The sequence below is a fragment of the Hyperoodon ampullatus genome (assembly GCF_949752795.1).
Source record: "Hyperoodon ampullatus genome assembly, chromosome: 10".
Classification (NCBI taxonomy): Eukaryota; Metazoa; Chordata; class Mammalia; order Artiodactyla; family Ziphiidae; genus Hyperoodon; species Hyperoodon ampullatus.
This window is the reverse complement of record NC_136923.1, coordinates 40,216,362-40,236,235: the sequence shown is the minus strand read 5'-3', so window position 1 is coordinate 40,236,235 and position 19,874 is coordinate 40,216,362. Positions and strand designations below refer to the sequence as shown.

Sequence of the window (19,874 nt, the reverse complement as noted above, 5' to 3'; positions counted from 1 at the left end):
GATGAATGGGGACACATAATGACAGGAGTCAGTGGAGAAGGACATAAGATGTAGGATGTCAGAAGTCAGCGGACAGCGACATGAGTTAACATGTCATCGACAGACAGTGAGGTGGAGTCAGTATTGGCTGGGGACATGGGAGAACAGTGGTCACAGCTAAGGTTATAGAAGGGCGGGGGTTGAGCTTGTGGTTGTGGAGAAGGGTGAAAGCCATGGCCAGGGAGGTGGGGCAGGGAGTGGAGACAGATCCAGATGAAGAGACAGGCAGGGTCAGGGCAGGGAGCAGACAGACCCTGTGACAGGGTCTGGTTCAGTGCCATCTTGGGAGGTGGATGGACAAGGAGAGAGGAGGAGGCTGTAGAGACCCCGGAGTGGAGAAGGGCTGGAAAGGCTGGAACTTTAGTGTGTGTACGGGTCTGGCTGCGTCCCCTTACCCTGGATGCTGCGCACGGTGATCCGATACTCGGTGGCGCTGGGAACTGGGCTCCAGGACACTCGCACCCGCTGCCCAGGCAGCTTGGTGGCCTGTAGGTCTGTCACAGGGCCCACGGGCAGCTCTGGCCCTGTTGGACAGCACAGCCTGAGAGGCAGCCTGGGGCCCCTGTACCTACCCCTCTCACTTGGCAGGGCCCACAGAGCCCTCACCAGGGGGGACCACAGTTGCAGGCGTGGCCACCTCGCGGCCCTCTAGCAGCGTGTAGAGTGTGAGGCGATACTCAGTGCCTGGCTGCAGCCCATCCAACTGGTAGCGGGTCACATCAGAGGGCAGCACCACCTTCTGTGGCACCTCCAAGCCTGCAAGATGACAGGGTCAGGCCAGCTGAGGCCAGGTCCAGACCCAGCCTGCCCACCCCCCACACACACGGACCACTCTCACGCCGCCACTCCAGCCGGTAGCCACGGGCCTCAGGCACCAAGTTCCAGGAAAGAAGGATGGACGTGGGGCCCAGGATGATGGGACGCAGGGTCTGCTCAACTGAAGTGTCTGCCCAGGGCACATGGGAGGTCAGTGGCCTCTGTGCCCTGCCAGCCTGCCCACCCAGCCTGAAGAAAGCACCCAGCCCTCTCACCGGTGCGGGCAGTCAGGGAGGTGGCAGGCCCCACGCTCCGGCCAAGCAGGGTGCTCACAGTCACCTCATAGTCTGTGCCAGGCTCCAGGTCACGCAGCAACACTGACCCCTGCCCAGGGCCCAGCTCCTGCTGCTGCGTGGCCCCACCTGCACAGGGGGCACAGAGGGGTCAGTGGGTCTTGCAGACTCAGCACCCTACAGTCCTGTCTGAGGTGCAGGGACTTCCTTCAGCCCACACCTCTCACTCACCACTGAAGACCCGCCATGTCACGCGGTAGCCAGTGGCACCTGGCACACTCCGCCAGGCCACCAGGAGGCTGTGGGCTGTGGTGTTCTGGATGGTCAGCTCCGGTCCCTCCAGAGCAGCTAGGGGAAGGTCCCACCAGGGATTAGTAAGTCCAGAGTGGGGAGGGGTTACTGGGATGGGTGGTTAGGTGAGCAGGGTCAGAGGTTAGCAGAACTGCTCACTTGTCCGAGCTGTCCCGCTCACGGCCTCCCCGATGCTGTTGGCATAGAGGGCAACCACCGTCACTTGGTACTCAGTCAGTGGCCGAAGACCCTGCAGCCTCACGCTGGTCTCACCCGCTGGGATGCTCACCTGCCCAGGGTCAGAGGTCACTTCATCTTGGCCAGCTAAGTCCCCAGCCCTCCACCTACCACTGCTGACATCCTTACCTCCTGCCGTTCACTCGACAGTGGCTGTCCCAGCCCCGTCAGTGGCGTGTACTGGACCTTGTAGCCAGTCACAGGGCCACTGGCCGCTGTCCACTGTACTCTCAAGGATTGACTGCCTGGCTCAGACAGCACCAGGTCTTGTGGACCAGAGGTTGAGTCATCAGCTGGGAAAGGGGCAGTCAGGCAACCAGGCAAGAGGATCAGGGGTCAGCACTTATGGTACAGCACTGGGCTCAAGGGTCAGGAGCACATGGGATGGAATCAGCACTCCCAGGTTGGGGTTCGGGTCAGGGTCCAGGTCAGGGCACACAGGGTGGGCAGGAACTCACAGGGCAGGGCCACAGGCACGCCACCTGCAGTTGTGCACACCCTCCGGGAAACAAGAGGCAGTAACGTCCTCAAGATGTTGAAGTCGTTGACGAAGAAGAAGAAATCGCTGGTCGGCTGCGAGGCGATTCGCTTCAGCTCCTCAGGGTCGGCATTCTTGATCCCTGAGGTGATGCCCAATCAGGGCTCAGCTGACCACATGCCCTCTGACTCATCCCTGCCCCAGCTGACCTGTCACCCCAGCTTGGTACTCACCCACAGCAAACAGCTTGACTCCCTGCGCCTTCAGCCTCTGGGCAGCTGTGTCCACCAGGTCCTGGGACTTCCCATCTGTGATGAGGATGCAGACCTGGGGCAGGTGCAGGGTCAAGTCAGGACTGCCTCAGACACTTACTTGGGGTCACCTTGGAAGGCATGGTAGGGTGAGAGATCACCTTGGGAACACCAGGTCGGGCCAGCTGGGGCAGAAAGACACGGTCAGCCACGTGGAGAATTGCAGCTCCTGTGCGCGTGTTGCCTCCCTTGTAGCTGAGCTCTCGGATGGCACGGATCACATCACCTCCTGAGCCAAGCACATCCAGGCCAAATTCTGTCCTGTGGGGAGGGGGGTGGCAGCAGGCTAGGAGCAAGGACTTTTTCCGGTCCTGGCCTCTAAGAGGCCTCTAGAATGAGGGTTGTATCAGGCCCCCTTGAGGGTCCACTTGGTTCTGCGATTCCTACCTTCCATCTCTGAAGCTCCCAAGCTAACAAACTCCTTAGGTACCCAACTGTGTCGCACCTATGGCTGGGCCTGGGCAGGCCTGGACCCCTTGGGGCTCCCAGGCTCAGGTACCAGGATGTCTGGTTCATTAAATAATGGTAGGAGGAAGGGCCCAGTTATAAGCAGGTGGACACTGGCCAGACAGGGAGGCCCTCTGCTGAGTGAGAGAGGCTGAAGGTATCAGGAGGCTAGAACATGGAGAGTCCAGCAGGCACAGGGCATCTCAAGCCACTGGGTCCCCTTCTAGGCCTCTCCATCTCTAGATCAGAAAACACAGCTCCTATCTTTGGCAAGGCACTATTCAGGAGGGGTCTCAGATGTGAGGGCTGTACCTAGGAGATCCCTGCTTCTGTCTTAAGAAGATGTCCTGGCTGGTGGGAGGGGGGATCCTCTGGGTTCCCTAAAGCCTGACCTAGGGGTTTGGGGGCTCTCTGCTTCTTTCTGGGGGGGGGGTCCTGGTGGGTCCAGCTGTGGGGAACCACTCACCGTGGGTCATCGCTGTACTGCACGGCAGCGAAGCGCACACCCTGTGCACCGGCTGCCCCAGAGAAGGGCAGCACCAGCCCCTCAAGGAAACCCCTCACTTCGCGGAAGTTGCTTCGGCCAATGGACGAGGAGCCATCGAGTAGGAACACGATGTCAGCGGCGTAAAGGCGCGTGCAGCTCACTGGGGCAGGGAAGAGCGATCACGATTTTTTCTTGGGGCCCACCCACCCTCTACCCTCACTGTGGTCCCCTGGGGCTGGGGAGGGGGAGTTGGCCTCATCCACTGTGCAAACCAGCCCAGGCTGGCTTGGGCCTGGGAGCGGTGGAGGCAGCAGAGATGGGGCCCGGAGCGGACTCTCCCGCGGAGGACTAGTGGGGAGGGAAAGTCGCCGGAGCGGTTGTGGATCTGGGACTGAGGTTGGCGTCTGGGGACCAGCGCGGAGTGACATAGGGTAGGGGACCCACGCACAACTGGATGCAGTTTGGGAGACGCAGTGTGGGTCGCGGAGGGTTTGGGGAGTCCAGGGAGAGTTAGGAGAAATGCATGAGTTGAGGAGGGTGGGAGGCGGGATCCAGGATGAAGGTCGAGTGGAGCCGCGGGTGGCAGGGTGCAGTGCCCTGGATGGGGTCCTTCCCTGCCGTACCCACCTCTCTCCCTGTGCTGGGCCCACACTCGGGGAGCCCCTGCCAGGATCCCCGCGCAGAGCGCAGCCACCAGGAGCCGCAGCCTCATCCTGGGTGAGGGAAACGGTCAGCCAGGACCCCGCCTCTGTCCCTCGGCCTTGGCGGGTCCGAGCCCAGCGCTCTCCCACCCCCAGTCCCGGTCTTGCCTGCCGGTCCACCGGCTCCGATCGGGCTCCAATCGCCAGCCGCTGCCGCAGTCCCGCAGCCACAGCAGAGAAAAGTCCCTGATCCCGGGGGCGGAGCAGTGGGCGGGGACCCAGGCGGCCCGCCCCCACCCATCGTCCCAGAAGTCGCCGCCCCTGCCACCCCTCCCCTGGACAGATGATCTGACTCCACTTAAGTGTAAAGACCCCACCTCCCATGGCTTCTGGGATTTCCCCAGGAGGTTCTCTACAGATGGATGTTGAGGGATCCCTCTCCAACCCCATCTAGGGTCAGAGATCTTGGCTGCTTTAGGTCAAACAGACTAGAAGTGACTGCTGGAGACCAGACTTCAGACAGGTTCCTGGGGATGAAAGACGCAGCAGGATGTTGGTGGGGTAGAAGATGCAGCTGGAGGTGACTCACCACCCCCCTCCCCCCACCCCACCCCCACCTCCGACAGGGCTACCCAGACAAGCCCTCAGGCCATGAGTCCCGCTGGCCTCTCCTGTGATTCAGCCATTCCTCTGTCTGTTGGGTCTCCTGTGTCCCACCCCAATCCCCTCAACAGGCAGACCAGCTCCCAGCAAATGAGGGGCTCTAGGCTCATGCCAGGGAAAGCAAGGCACCACTGGGCTGCATCCAATGCCCACCCCTACTTTGGAAGGGGAAGCCAGGAGAAAATCTGTATTGTACTTATGCATACGTGTCCATCCCAGTGTCCTGGACCCCCTGATGTGCTCTGAACCAGCCCTAGGCAGATGCCATCCCGCTGTGCCTGCAGGGAGGGGTTATCCATGTGTGGAGAGTGGACCACCCACAGTGACAGCTCATCTCTCAGGAATCCACCCCCTCCTGCCTATGCCCCCACTGGTACGCCTGTCCTCCTCCAGCCAGGCTCCCCTACCCACACATTCTCATTTTGGCCCCTCAGAGTCCCCTCCTCCAACCTACTCTTATTCTGCATTGGGTCTTCGTTGCTGCACGCAGGCTTTCTCTACTTGTGGTGAGCGGGGGCTACTCTTTGTTGCAGTGCGTAGGCTTCTCATTGTGGTGGCTTCTCTTGTTGCAGAGCTCGGGCTCTAGGTGCGCGGGCTTCAGTAGTTGTGGCATGCGGGCTCAGTAGTTGCAACTCGCGGGCTCTAGAGCGCAGGCTCAGTAGTTGTGGCACACGGGCTTAGTTGCCCCGTGGCATGTGGGATCTTCCCGGACCAGGGCTCGAACCTGTGTCCCCTGCATCAGCAGGCAGATTCTTAACCACTGTGCCACCAGGGAAGTCCCCAACCTACTCTTCTTGAAGACCCCCTTCCACCCATCATCTCTGCCAGGCCCAGAGGTCACCCTGGGCTCCTCCCACACTTCCTTACTGCCCTCAAGATCCACCTGTGGTGTCCACCTTCATAACTACTCCTTCCTCACTCCTCTTCCCTTAACCAGGCTGAATTCCCGCCCGACTCCCTCAGCTGGCTTCTGTGATTATGGACAGTCCCCTCAACACACCTGCAGGCCAGGGACACTCTTTGTATATACATATATGTTCATTATAGGGGTTGATACCAAGGCAGAGAGATACTCCCAAGAGCAGGTCCCGTTACTTTTTTAAGCCTGGAGAATACTTCTAGACTCACCACTGCCATAGGGCCCCTTCCAACGTGCCTGGCCCCCCAGCCTCTCCTGGGGCTCCATAGGCTAATGGGGGACAAAAGGGGACAGCACTTCTGTTAAACTTGTCTGCCTTGTCCTCTTCTAGGGCCTGAGGTCTCTGGTATGGCCAGAGCTGGGGGCAGTGAGAACCATCCACACTGCCTGTTTTCCTATTGTCCATAAGGCTTGAGCTACAGGGACAGCCCCAAATTATCATGAGGTACAGCACTGTGATCCATAGGGCCCAGAACCTTTTCCCTAGGTCAAGGTCTCTTCAGCCATTTCCCAGGACCCCCCAACCCTTTGAAATCTGTCCTTCAGGTGAGGGCTACAGAGAACCAGTCGTGCTCTCATTACAGAGGCAGCCCCTGCCTGCAAGACCCTCACCTCTTCTCGTACAGCAAGGGTGGGTGAGAGCAGGGCAGAGCTGGCACATACAGTGCAGACATACATACACATTTGGGTCTAGCCTTTAGGGGAGACTGGAGGCCCAGCTGAGAGGGTGTTCAGGCAAACCTCTTCAGAACCATGAGGGAGTCCCCCAAAAGAAATGGCTGCCTGCTGTGAGGGGGTCACTCAAAGCGTGCTTGGAGAGGCTGTTGGAGGCAGAAGCAAGGTTGAGGATGAGCACAGGTCTGGCGCTCGGGGGAGGCTCATGAGCAGGGGTGTGGCCTCCTGGCAGGCACAGCTAGGGCCCAACCCCAGACACCAGCTCCCTCCATAAACACACTGGGGCCCTAGAGTTTTCTTTCTCCCTCCCACACTCCCCTGGACATTTCCTCCTCTGGCTTCGGTCACCACCTCTGCTGGATGGCACCATGTCTCCAACTGGGTCCTCTTTTGGGGATTCCAGCCCCACACATCCCACTGTCTTGAACACCTCCAAATTTCTCAGAACCGTGGCCAAAGCTGGGCAGGTCATCCTCCTCCAACCTGCCCCTCCCCTGTGGTACCCCAGCCCTGCTGGGGATGCTGCCCTGCTTGCGTCCCCTAAAGCCCACTCCAGCTCTTACTATAGCTGTGGTATCTGCTCTGCCACAGAGCTGCTCACCAGGACTGCACAGAAACCCACCCTGAGTTCCCAGGCTAACTCTCAGCTGACCAAGTCACTTCTCTTCCCATTAACTTCCAATACACCTCCCCCAGCATGCCTCCAAAGTAAAGATTCCCTGGCTAGGCATGCAAGGTCCGTTAGGACCAGATCACCCGCTAGAGCGCTCTGTGTCCAGCACACCTGTAGCCTTTGAGAGTCAGGCCTGGCCTTAGCAGAGAAATCAAGCCCCATCCTCCAGGAGCTCAAACTTGGGACAACACGCTTGGCACTTGTTGTTCCCCAGCCTGGATATGCTGTGTCTATAACCATCCAGGGGTGGGCCTGTCAGGGTTCTGCACTGTCCAGCAGCTTCTCTCCAGCTGTTCACAAAGTAGGATGACCTGAGTCCCCCAGTCTTGGGTTCTAGAAAGCACTTGACAGTTATTTCCTAATTGACAACTTGTGGCAACAAACAGGGCTGAAGGGAAAAGCACTGGGGTGGAGTGGGAGCGAACTGAGGGCTGTTTTGGCCACTGCAAGGCTGGGATGCTAGGGCACTTCTGAATAGCCATCTTCTCAAGAAACCTTGTCCCAGAGCCCTGTCCACAAGTGCCAGCAGCATCTCCCTCACAGCAAAATTGGGCCCCACACTTCCATTCCCCCACTGGAATCCCAGGGAACCTGACTGTGGAAGGGTTGGGGGGCACAGGAAGAGGGGCCTACCTGCCCACCTGCCTTGGGGACCAGAGCCCAAAGGTGGCAGGGGGACTAGACAGTTGAGAGCTCCAACAGGTCCTCAGGGAGATGGGGAGGGGACTGCCGGGCCAGCAGCTCAGAACTTGCCTGGGACAGACCAAGTCTAGGGAGGGGGCTCAGGCCCCACTGAGCTCAGGGATATTCTTGGAGCCTGAGTCAGCGGCAAATCAAGGCAAAGGATTCTTGCCTTGCCTGTCCAGGCAGCAGTTAGAAACCAAATGGGAACACTATGCCCCAGGCTATCCTCCTCCCAGAATCCAGAGTAAACATATGAAGGAGGCTCCCTCAGGGACATTCCTTGGCCTCTCCTGGTCTGCCTGGGGGACCAGGGTCCGCCGGAGGGTGACCGCACAGGACCCACAGCAAGGGGCTTCCCACCTGAGCCCCCTGAGTTCCCACGCTGGGACCTCTACCAGGGCAAAGTCTGGGCCTGCAGTTCCCATGGCCTCCCACACCTCACTCTTGGGACAGACTGGCTACGAGCATCGCCCATGTGGCTAAGTGGAAACAGCTGGCCTCAGCTCCCTGCAGGCATCAAAGGCTTCCGGCCTCTGTGCTGCAGCCCCACGCTTGCCCCTCGCTAAGGACACATCAGCCTGTGGGAAGGCAGAAGGATCTAGGAGATGCAGAACCGGGAGGAAGTCCCTGCTCCCCAATCCACTGCCCAGTGGACTCCATGCCAATGCCAAGAGAGGGAAGAGGCAGTTCTCAACACAGGACTTTATTGGTTGGTGGTTATCTGCAGCACAGGTTTGAAGGACTGAGGTGGTATGTTTGTGGTTGGGGGCACCACAGACCCCGGCCCCGCCCTCTTGCCTGCACAGGCTTCCTGCCTAGAAGCGCAGCCAGAACATGCCGCTACGGATCCGGTTATAATCTGGAAGCTGTTCAATGGGGCCTGTGGGGATAGGGCGGGGCGTCAGGGTGAGGTACCTGGCCTGTACAGGGACACCTGGCCCTGCGCCACACCCCATCCAGAGCTGCCCAGAGCAGCACAAGACAGGCTTGGAGTGGAAAGAGGGAAGAGAACATTCCTCCAAGGGGTGCTGAGCCTGTCCCTTCATGCTCTGGCCTTTGGAGCCCCACCCCACACATGGAGGTGTCCGTTACCTGGCGGTTGTGGGGTACTGATGGAGGCACCTTGGCAGGGAGTCAGGGAGCTGCTAGGACAGGTTTTCTGAGCAGGAACTCCCTGCCAGCCAGGCTATTGGGCAGAGCCTCTTAGGGGCCTCAACGTGCTGCTCCCCGTGAAAGCTGGGGGACGGGGGAGCAGAGGCAGAGGGGAGGCCAAGACAACAGCCTGAGAAGGACAAAAAGCAGACTTTCTAGGCCACTCACCCAATCCAGCCACTGCTGGACACTGGTCATAGAAGTACTTGGAGCAGACCTCACGCACGATCCTGGCATCCACCTCCTGCAAGATGAAGCAGAGGGCACACTGAGTGACAGGCACCTGGGGACCACCTCTGCCAGTCAACATTATCCAGGTGACCAAGATCTTCCACACGTACCATGGAGCTGCCCCTCAACCAAAAGGGGAAATGCAGCAGGGCTCTCCCTGCTGTAGACTTCCACGGGCCCCACCCATCCCTACAGCCATCAGTGCCTCGGCCCTGCCCTCCAGTTACACCACCGAGGCAGGTGACGCTGCCTAGGACACCAGGGTTGCCTACAGGAGCAGTCTGCACTGCCTCAACTCTCCACCCTCTGGGAGTTTGCCAGGCCAAGACTCCAGAACCTCTCCCAGGGACCCTTGTTACCGCAATCCGGCTTTCCCACTCAGCCAGAGGGATGCGGCGGCCATACGTCAGAAGACTACGTCCAATGTCCTCACACACAGGAGTGGTGGCTGCAAGGGTTGGGGGAAGTTTACAGGTCCACTTGGTCCAATCCACGTGGGTACAAGCCATGCATGCAAGGGTGCCCCCAAGAGGCCCCAGCTGAGAGCACTACCCCCGCCCACCAAGCAGCCCCCCTCGCTGCCAGTGAAGCGGCACTGAGTGCGAGTGGGTGCAGCGTCCTCGGCATATGTCCCAGAGATGCTGCCAAAGTGCTTCACGGTACACACAGAACCTTCAGCATTCTGGGCTGACCTGGACCTTGGTCTGACCTAGACCACAACCCTCACTTGTACAACCACCTGTCACTGTATCCATGGGCTGTTGATCTAGCCTACCCACACCTGTACCTAAAACCCCAGGCCCCTGTGAGAGGGGTAGTGGTGGGGTATGGTGTGACCTTCAAAGTTTTCGTTTCCAATCTTGGTTTGGAACACTGGGACTGTCACTGCCAGTATGCACTCTACCCCCTGCCACAGGGCTGCAGGACTCACCATCCAGATGAGACACCAGAGCATTTCTGAGAATGTTTTTGCCCCGGACCACCTCGCTCTCTGTGGCACTGGTGCAAAGGCGCATCCTAGAGCAGGGGTGGGGTGGGATTCATCCTGAGAGACGGTGCTGTCTCTGAGCCTCCCACGGTCCTGCTCAAAGGGCCCTATTCCCTCCCCACCTCCCTGGCAGCACTAGGCCGCCACTCACCACTGGCCCTGTAGGAAGAACACCATGTCGTCGATGCTCATGTGGTCGCAGACAAAGTGTGCGCCTAGCAACCCTGTCTCTGAGTAGCAGATGTTGAAGGTCTGAAAACTCTGGCACAGCTTCTTGGTTGCAGCAACTGCAGCCAGTGGGCTGGACAGGTGCTACCAGGGATGAGGGTCGTCAGCACCCACCCTCCTCCTGTCTGTGGTCCACACCCCAAACCCCACAGTACAAGCGCCCACAGCCCAGCTCCCTCTCTTCCCTGAAGACAAGGTCCCATCCCATGCACAACCCTGGCACTCACCGTGCCACCACCGTAAGTGCAGTCATAGTGGCCAATAATGGCATTGGCCACCTGGAGGGCCACATTGTCCGGGTTGGCCCAGCCAGGCCCCTCTACTGCAATGGCCACATGGGCCAAAGGCAGGGCATCATCACGGTGGCGGATCTGAAACAGTACATGGCAAAGCTGAGGGACAGCCAGACTTCCCAGGCGACCAGCAAAGGTGCCAAGTGTGGGTGGAGAGTGTGCATGCAAGTATGAACACGTGTGCCTGTGAGGCAGCAGCCACAGGACACCTGCCCAACTCGAGGCAACTCCGGAGTCATGAAGATACCCATGCACACGAGGGTGCCCCCAAGAGGTCCCGGCTGAGGGCACTACCCCCGCCCACCAAGCAGCCCACCTCACTGCCAGTGAAGCGGCAGGGAGTGAGAGTGGGCACAGCGTCTTCAGCATATGTCCCAGAGAGGCTGCAGAAGTGCTTCTGGGCGAGGTCTAGCAGCTGCCGGTGCTCCACCCCTGCCAAGACAGACAGCAGAGTTACTGGCCAGCCAGGGCCCAAGGCACAGGGTAGGGGAGATCACACACAAGCAGAGGACCCCATGTCCTGCCTTGGTGGGAAACACCAAAAGGAAGACGTGACATCAGGACAAGGTGAGGGAAGAGGACCCTTCACAGACACACCCTATTTCATGGGCAGGGCAGGCACCTCAGGGTCTAACAGCTTCCATCACCTCAGCCACAGGGAAGCAGCAGCATGCTCAGCTTAAAAATGGGTTCCCATGTGACACATTCCCACCAGCACCAAGGACAAGACTGGTGCTCCCTGGGCATAAGGCCACCTGCCCTTCCTTCTCCCTCTGCTTGAGGCCCTTCCTCAAGCAGATCCTGTGGGGGCTGGCAGGTGAGAGGACACAAAGAGGTGCTATGCAGGGCTGTGACTAGCTTCGGGGTCCCCTGAGAGCTGGGGACGTTTACCAGTAACGTTACAAACTCACGCCTCAGGACCCCTGCTGGACCTCACCTCTGCAAGAGGAGGCCTTTGCTGCCCTAGCGCCTTGACCAGTGGGCGCTGTGGTAGTAAGCAGCCTCCCCCAGGTACAGCCTGCTAGGTGCCTCTGCCTTTTATTCTTTCCTTCCCTGAGCTCAGATCCTGTTCGACTCAACAAAGTCTGATGTGTCAGTAGCTCAGGCTGCTCTTGGTCCCGAGGTTCAATGGCCCCAAAGTCACCAATCATGTTCTTCCTATCAATCTTTCTTGCCCAGTCAGCTGTCACGACCTAAGTTGGGAAAGCACCCTGGCCCTGCTCCCGTCCCCTCCCCGCCACATCCCCTCCTCTGTCAGGTGTCTACCTAAAAAGCCACCCTGAGTCCCCGCGCTTCTCTCCCGGCTCCTACCGTCCCCCACCAGGCACCTGCCACAAGCACTCCCTGCGCCTGCCCACTTCCGCTCTGGCCCCTACATGGCAGCAGAGCGAGCCTCAAAACACACCAGCCCGTGACACTGCTCTTCCCCTCTGCACAGACCTCCCACTCCCCACCGAATTAAATCCCACCTCTCTTTAAGCCTCTGTTTAAACGACACATGCTTCAAAAGCACCTCCCTACCCTCTAACTCTGAGTCCCCCATTAAAGTCCCCCTACCACTCTATGCCTTCCTTTCAAGGCACTTCCCATCTGTCATGCAACATCTGGTTTGCCCACTGACAAGGCCAAGAGAAACAAGCCTGAGGGCTTGAATCTCCCACCAGCCTACAACCTGGATCTCCTATGACCAGGTGGGGCTGAGAAAACCCTGAAGCCTGGAGGGGCCAACAGCCTGAGGCCTGTACTAAAGAGAGGAGTAGCATCCCTGGGCGGCCAGTTTCAGTGGTGGTAGCAGAGGAGAATCCCACCCGACCTCAAAGAGTATGGAAGAGAGGTCACTCCCCTCAAGGACAGGGTGGGAACAGTGTCCCCAGGAGTGGAAGATCCCTATGGTCAGAACCGGGAGACTTGGCCCTGGTAACCAAGGCCACAGCCCACCCCGCTATTACCACAGGGCTTCAACGAGCCCATCGCTCACCTCCAGCTGCTGCTAAAACCATTCGAGAGGCCTTGTAATGCCGGCTGAGGTACTCAGTCAGGTCTGCCCGAGACAGCTTCCTGCAAGACATACAGCCAACTGGTCAACACCGCTCCCAAACCAGAATGATCTGGGTCACACAAAGAGGGGCTGAGGAGACAGACCAGGAGACATGGCTTCTCTGAAAGCAGGACCCCACACACCAATTGGTCCTTGCCCCATTTCTGCCACCCACCACTCTGGGGCCCAGAGGGCAGCCCCCATTGGGGCCCCCTTCACATCCCACCTCAGGACAGCCTTGTAGTCCCCTCTGAGGAGGGTAAGAACTGACGGTGGGGGCTCTTGAGGGGCAACAGCAGAGCTCATCCCACCAGAGGACAAGAAGCCGTGTGGAGGGATGCCCAGAGCACCCTCCCTCAGGCTGGCAGGACATGCGTGGAAACGTACCCTAAAGCAAAGCCCGAAATTCAAGTGAAAACCACACAGGTGTTAAAAAAGACTCACAGGGACCACGTGGCAACATAGAAGATGTCTCCAGTTGTGTGAAGTAGGAAAATAAACAGCACAGACAGCAGATCAACTAAAAACAAACTCATGTGGACATGGCCTGGCCATGCCAGAATGAGGGGACGAATTCCACCCCAGACCAGCCAACACTCACCTGACATTCTCACTGGACCCCTCCACAGCCTGGGCTAGAGGTGTGCCCTGGAATGCTGTGGCATGCAGGTAGTCAAAGACCACGTCCCGCATAGATGCATCGTTCTCCTGCAGCTCCTGCAGGATCACATCACGCTCCTTCTCAACCTGGGAGTCTTCTAGGCTGCAGTTCTGCACAATGTCGGCCAGGAGCTCCACAGCTGGATGCAAGAAGGACAGGTTTGGAGACCAGTAACAGGACAAAACCCCAGGTCTGACACCACTGGTTGCTTTGTTGCAAGGCCATACTCTAAGGGTAACCCCATTCTTCAGCCAGGCCAGGGGGTCCTGAGTGCCTGTCCTCTGCACTCCTGGAGTCCTACTGGTGTCCCGGTCCCATCCTCCAGAGTACCTTTTGGCAGGTCCTTAGACAGTGCCTTGATGTAGTAAGCCGTGTGCTCCCGGGTGCTGTAGGCATTAAGATGGGCCCCCATGCTCTCCACCTCCTTCTCCAAGGCACTGCCAGGCCGATTCTTTGTTCCCTGGAACCACACATCAACAGGACAAATCAGGAGCCACATGGGAGCCCAGGACCCCATCCTCACAGGCTAAAGTCCCAGCAGGACCACTGGTCCACAGATATCTCCCTCAGCAAAGACTCTGGGGTTATACAGCCCAGAGGCTGTGCTCACCAAGTGCTTAGCAGGCCTTAAGCCAATCAACGTCACAGCATCGTGGACCAAGAGAATGAAGATATCCAGGGGTCAGGAAAGAAGGGCATGGCCAAAGCAAGTGTTACCTGAAATCCAGAGCTCCCATACCAAGAGGGGATATAGCATTTGACTGAGAGCTTCCATACCAGCCTGACCTTACCAGCACTCCCTCTCCTCTTACTGACAGTCATGGTCAGGTAAGCTCACACCTGTGTTCAGGTGATGCTACCACTACCCACTCTCCCTCATACCATTTATACGACTCTGTGTATGTGCTATGGCCTCTGTAGGACTCAACCTTAGTCCAGTGTGTGTGTATGTATGCGTGCGCGTGTATGGCAGTGCTGCTGTCCAATGACACACACACGTATCTATGTGTTGAGACTGACACACACAACTATGATGCTGGACCTGGCTAGCTGCCCATTCCTGCTCCGCAACACCACCTATCCCGTATCTTCTCCATGTTTTTCATTCATTTAAGAACTCAGTCTCTACTCCACGCGAACACGAGGTGGCTTAGGAGCTGTTCCCATCCTCAAGAAAGCTCCTACTCACTTCTACAAACAAGAGATGCACAGCATTTTACAAAAACTAAATCTGTGGGTTTGTTACAGTGCACGTGTACATCCACAATTCTACATCCATGCATGCACACAACACAGGCCTGGCCTCTGGTGAAGAGCAGGGTTCCTATGGCTCCCTGGGGTTTTTCTGGCTCTGGGGGCCTTGTGCAGGGGTTCACCAGATAGGCGCTCACTCAGAAGAGGCCAAGTCCACATAACTCCTCCCAGAAAAGCCATCCAGGGATCTCTTTCCCCCGCTACCCTGCTAAAACCCATAATTGAGGAGGCTGACTTTTCTGACCTGCATCCTCAGGAGGGACAGCAGGAAGCCCTAAGCCCAGGGGAGATGCAGGACTTTAGGAGCCTCACCTTGAAAGCCAGATGCTCCACAAAGTAGCCTGCCCCGTTGTTCTTCTCAGTCTCATAACGGCTGCCAGCATCAATCCACAACCCCACCTGGACAAGAAACCACCAACAAAGGTAACAAACAAACCACCTCGGCCCCGCCTTACACCCCACCCTGCATGACCCAGCACAAGCCCCAGACAGGGGCTCACAGTCCCACACTGGGGAAGAACTTCTCAGCAGGACCCCTGTGCTTAGAGGCACAGGGCATCAGCTGAATGACTAGTCACACTGCATCACCTCTCCTCCCTGCTCTATTTCCTGACTGGTTATCGAGACTCGCAGGGAAGCTTCAAAGGAAGCACGTTCACCTGTCCCATCACCACAGGAAATTCTTGAATTCAACCTCACTTTACAGTTGATTCTTTGTTTCTTCTAGGCAAGCAACTAATCATTTGAAAACAACTTCTTTTCTCCTTCCTAAAAATTATATCCTGCCTTTGTTCTGGTGACTGTGTCCTTTCGCCATTAAAGGAGAGGCTACTGCCTTAAACACTGAACATTTTATCATCGTAAGTAGCCTTCGTTCACACTTTAAAAAAAGTTTTAAACAGAGCTGGACACCTAACACTGCCAAGTGTCTCCTTGGCACCCAACGAGAGAATCTTATAATTTTCTTAACAGCCTCCTGGTGTGCTGTGAAACACAAACCACACTACTCACCCCCATGGTGACACAGACCTAATCTTTTAATTTACTATTTGTTTCACAGCTGACTTAAAATGTTCACATCTACTTTCCTAAGAGATGTTGATATACGTACTATATGCCATAAATTCTTTACATGAACATCTATTACACATCTAACATCTTCGAAAGATACATTTTACAATCCATGGTATCCTTTGATTATAATTGGCAGCATTCTTTTCCTGCCACTAGAGCACAGTGATGCTCCTTATAATCTAGAGCATCTTAGTGTCCATGAAATACAGCATTCTCTACCAAGCTTTCTTCACAGGCTGTGGGTCGGCTTATACAAGTGCCATGTAATAAGGAAGTTGCCCATCACCTTTTGCTGTGTTCAGTAACAACTTATATCACAGGACATTATTTGTTCCTGGAAAACTGAAAGAATTTACCAATAAAATCACGTTAAGTTTGGGATGGGGAGGAGACGGTTCGCTTCTTGAGAATCTTCTCTGTTTATCTAGCCAAGATTTCTATCTTTGAGTGAATTTTGAGGAAAATTATCCATTTAACTGGAATTTTCTAGTTGATTTTTTCTGCAATACATTTCCAGTCTAGGCAACGGATTATGACTTTGGGCCGTGAGGCTGGCAGTCACCTAATGTCTCTGAACCCCATTTTCCTCATTGAAGGATCACTTCTCTCATATGGGCTGCTGAAGAAAAAGCTGAAAAAAGACTTGGCCTCCTGACTGGCAAGCATCACACGCTAAGTAAGTGTTGGTTACGGTGAGGATTGCCCCCAAGAAGTCAAGGCGTGGCTAGGGTAGGGATTGGGATAGGAGGGTCAATCCCGAGGTGGCTGAGAGGAGTCTGATCCAAACCACAGAGCACTTGAGCCCAAGGTCACACCCCGACTTGGGAAAAGAGACCATGCCCAATATGGAGGTGCACTCCCGACAGCGGACCCACTCACCGTGCAGGTAGGCTGGGAGGACTGCTCCGAGGCCACTCGCAGCCCGTTGTCCAGCTGGCTGACCTGCGTCTCCGGCACGCTCTGCAAGGCCTGCGCGTAGGTGGCGATGCCCCGCAAGACAGGCGACCTGAGCAGGGCCGGCTGCTGGAAAGGGGCGACCAGGACTGAGGACTAGATTGGAGGATCGCTCCTTAGCTCTCAGGCCGGCAGTGAGATCCCCGTCCCCGCCCCCAGGCCAGCCGCGAGACTCCCATGCGTGCCCTCGGCCGTGACCTTCCCACGGCTCTGACCCCGCGACCTCCCCATTCTCGACCCGCCACCGCTAACAGCCCGCTCCCGGCCTGCGTTCCAAAGACCCGCTCCCCATAGCTCTGCGCTCTCGCTGACAACTCACCGAGCGGCGGCTGCGCACCAGCACTCGCGTCCCGGCGTTGGCCGCCCGGCAAACCACGGAAGCCGCCATCTTCTAGCTCCAGTGGACGCCGAGCCGCGCCACGCATGCGGAGAGTGGACGCAGCGGCGCGCGAGGCGCAGGCGCAGTACCGCAGACTTGGCACTCGGCTGCTCCCTGGCGGAGGACGCTGCGGATATTCATTCTCTGCTGGTCGTGAGTTCTTCGCGTCCCTGGGTACCAGTGCGCATTAATCCATCTGGCTAGTCATCGTCCTGCGCGGGTCTGTTCTGGATCCAGTGCATCTTCCCTCTTCAGCCGTGGTGGTGGCGTGGGGGCAGAGTGCGCGATGTTTCTCGCGAACAGTGGGCGCCTCGACTCCACTGAGTGCTCAGAGCGGCCGGGCGGGCGGGGAGCGCAGCCACAGCATGTTTGCGAATCGCAACCCCAGGGCTAAACCACCAGGGTGGAACCTGGGACTACGAGGCTGCTGCTGAAAGTCACGGTTTTCTCTTTAAAGGAATGGAGAAAATTCAGACGGTTGACATGGAAAGAATTTAGCAATATATTGCTAAGAAAAAAGGAACAGTTTTAGAGACTAATTTGTGAAAAGGATTCCTTGTTTGGAAAACAAAACACACAAAACAAAACGAAGTGCTTTTTCTAATAGGCTACATAGAAAAAAATCCAGAGGAACAAACTCTAAACTCTCATTCAGGTGACTTATAGAAAATGAATTCAGGGGAAGGGAAAAGAGGCTACCATTTTTACACTTCTGTATTATTTTAATACATAATTTAAAAGTTTTAGGGAATTCCTTGGCGGTCCAGTGGTTAGGACTCTGCGCTTTCACTGCAGTGGCCCGGTTTCAATCCCTGGTTGGGGAACTAAGATCCTGCAAGCCGCGGGTCTCAGCCAAAAATTAAAAAGTAAAATAAAAATAATTTTTTTACAAAAAATGTTTGTTGCTTTTGAAATAATAGCATATTTCTGAACTGTACTTCCTTTTACAGGTATATGACGTTTTCTGTGATCTTTCAAAGTATCACTCAAAACTTTCTTTTATAAAAATCAGACAGAAGATGCTTAAGTGTGCACTGATAAATATTTTGTGAGCTAAAATTATGTTGTGATCTTGACATGAAAAAAAAGTGAAATAGAATCTCCTAATTAGTTTTTTAAAAACGAGTTTTTAGAACCGTTTTATATTTACAGAAGAATTGAACAGATGGTACAGAATTTCCCATATATCCCTGCCCACATACAGGCATGCACAGTTATTCCTATTAATAGCTTATCTTATTGTGATACATTTGTTACAATTAATGAACCAATGTTGACATATTATTATTAACTAAAGTCCGTAGTTTATTCAGATTCCCTTAGTTTTAGTTTTTACCTAATATCCTTTTTCGTTCTAGGATCCTATCCAGGATACCACATTCCATTTCGTTGTCATGTCTCCTTAGACTCCTCTTGCCTGTGACACCTCTTCCAGTGACCAGTGCATTGTGCACCTTCCTTTTAGCAGAGCTCCCCCAAAGAGCTCACTGCCTCCAATTCCTCTCCTCCCACTCTTTCCCAAACCCACTCCAATCCCACCCCCAATTCATTCCTCCAAAACCACACCTGTAAAGGTAATCAATGAGCTCCATGTTGCTAAATCTAATGGCCAGTGCTCGGTCTTGTTTAAAGTGATTGGCCACTTTTTCCTCTTTAGAGCCTCATCCCTTCTCCACCTTTAGTTTCCCATGCTCTCCTGTTCTTGTCCTACCTCCCTATACATCTCAATTAAACATGCTAAAGCTGGGACTTCCCTGGCGGTCCAGTGGTTTGCACTCCGCACTTCAACTGCAGGGGGCGCGGGTTCGATCCCTGGTTGGGGAACTAAGATACTGCATGCTGTGCAGCACGGCTGGAAAAAAAAAATGCTAAACTTGAACTCTTTACTTTCGCTCCCAAACCTGTTCCTCCCATAATTGTCTTCATCTCAGTAAATGACACTTCCATTAACCAAGTTGCTCAGGCTAAAAATCTAGGAGTCATCCTTGACTCTTCTCTCTCAAAATCCACACCCAATCTTTTAGCAAATCCAATAATTTCTAATCCAGTTACCTACCCCCCCTTTCCCCACCCCCACTGCTACCCTGGGGTGAGAAGGGAAGGACAATGAGACAACCAGGAAGTGTGATGTGGTAGATGCCCAGGGAAGGATATGTTTCAAGAGATTGGTCAAAAAGGAAATGCTGCTAAAAGGTCAAGTACAAGCAGTGGTCATTGCAATGATTTGGCAAGAGTCTTTGATGACTCATTGATCTTCTGGAATTTACTTGGCCTATGGGGTGAGGTGAGACCAAAATACCCTTTTTCCCCCTAAATTGCAAACTGAATTTTGTAACAATTCTTGACCAGGCCTCATTTCTCTCTCCATCTCTGAGACTCCCTTTATTCCCCCCAGAGAGTCTCAAAACTGTAAAAGCAGGTCCATGCGGGCTGCCTGAGAGGGCTCTGGCACTCACCTTACTCTCCTCACTCAATATTTGATATACACTTCAGTTTATTCTTATAGATTTTTTCTTTTAATTTTAGTTTTTAAATTGTGCTAACATATACATAACATTTAGCACCTTAACCATTATTACATCTTAACATTATACAGTTCGGTGGTATTAATTACATTCAAAATGTTGTGCAGGGAATTCCCTGGCAGTCCAGTGGTTAGGACTCAGCACTTTCACTGCTCGGGCCCGGGTTCGATCCCTGGCCAGGGAACTAAGATCCCGCAAGCCTCATAGGGCAGCCAAAAAAAAAAAAAAAAAAGTTGTGCAACCATTATCAGTATCTAGTCTACTTTCAAAACTTTTTCCTCATCCCAAACAGAAATTCTATATCCATTAAGCAATAACTCGCCATTTCCCCCTTCCTCAAATCTCTGACAACTTCTGTTCTACTTTCTGTCTCTATGAACTTGACAGTTCTAGGTACCTCATATAACTGGGATCATAGAGTTTTGTTGTTAAAAAAAATAACAGGCCCAAAATAGAGTCGCTTATGCTAAGCCCCATGCCACCAAACCAAGTCTTAATTTTAG

At 55.1% G+C, this 19,874-nt stretch overlaps 2 protein-coding genes across 2 annotated transcripts in view; both read right to left on the bottom strand.

The window, feature by feature from the left end:
• Positions 1–4,051, bottom strand: part of COL7A1 (collagen type VII alpha 1 chain) — a gene marked incomplete at its 5' end in the record, with an annotated part of 31,645 nt that extends 27,594 nt beyond the window's left edge. The window contains 12 exons of the mRNA XM_079713816.1: positions 435–563; positions 646–795; positions 869–985; positions 1,071–1,217; positions 1,320–1,436; positions 1,539–1,668; positions 1,746–1,909; positions 2,075–2,236; positions 2,328–2,421; positions 2,507–2,666; positions 3,319–3,499; positions 3,967–4,051. Coding sequence (XP_079569942.1) covers positions 435–563; positions 646–795; positions 869–985; positions 1,071–1,217; positions 1,320–1,436; positions 1,539–1,668; positions 1,746–1,909; positions 2,075–2,236; positions 2,328–2,421; positions 2,507–2,666; positions 3,319–3,499; positions 3,967–4,051 — 1,636 coding nt within the window. The remainder of the gene's footprint in view (positions 1–434; positions 564–645; positions 796–868; positions 986–1,070; positions 1,218–1,319; positions 1,437–1,538; positions 1,669–1,745; positions 1,910–2,074; positions 2,237–2,327; positions 2,422–2,506; positions 2,667–3,318; positions 3,500–3,966) is intronic.
• A 4,230-nt stretch (positions 4,052–8,281) lies between these two features.
• On the bottom strand, positions 8,282–18,438 carry UQCRC1 (ubiquinol-cytochrome c reductase core protein 1; the record flags this gene model as incomplete). Its single annotated transcript, XM_079712595.1, has 14 exons — positions 8,282–8,474; positions 8,915–8,990; positions 9,337–9,425; positions 9,909–9,994; positions 10,117–10,277; positions 10,421–10,564; positions 10,803–10,918; positions 12,465–12,544; positions 13,126–13,324; positions 13,516–13,645; positions 14,752–14,838; positions 16,393–16,556; positions 16,787–17,016; positions 18,413–18,438. The coding sequence occupies 14 exons, from the start codon at positions 18,436–18,438 to the stop codon at positions 8,410–8,412; spliced, it is 1,653 nt and encodes a 550-aa protein (XP_079568721.1). The 3' UTR covers positions 8,282–8,409.
• Between the last annotated feature and the right edge of the window lie 1,436 nt (positions 18,439–19,874).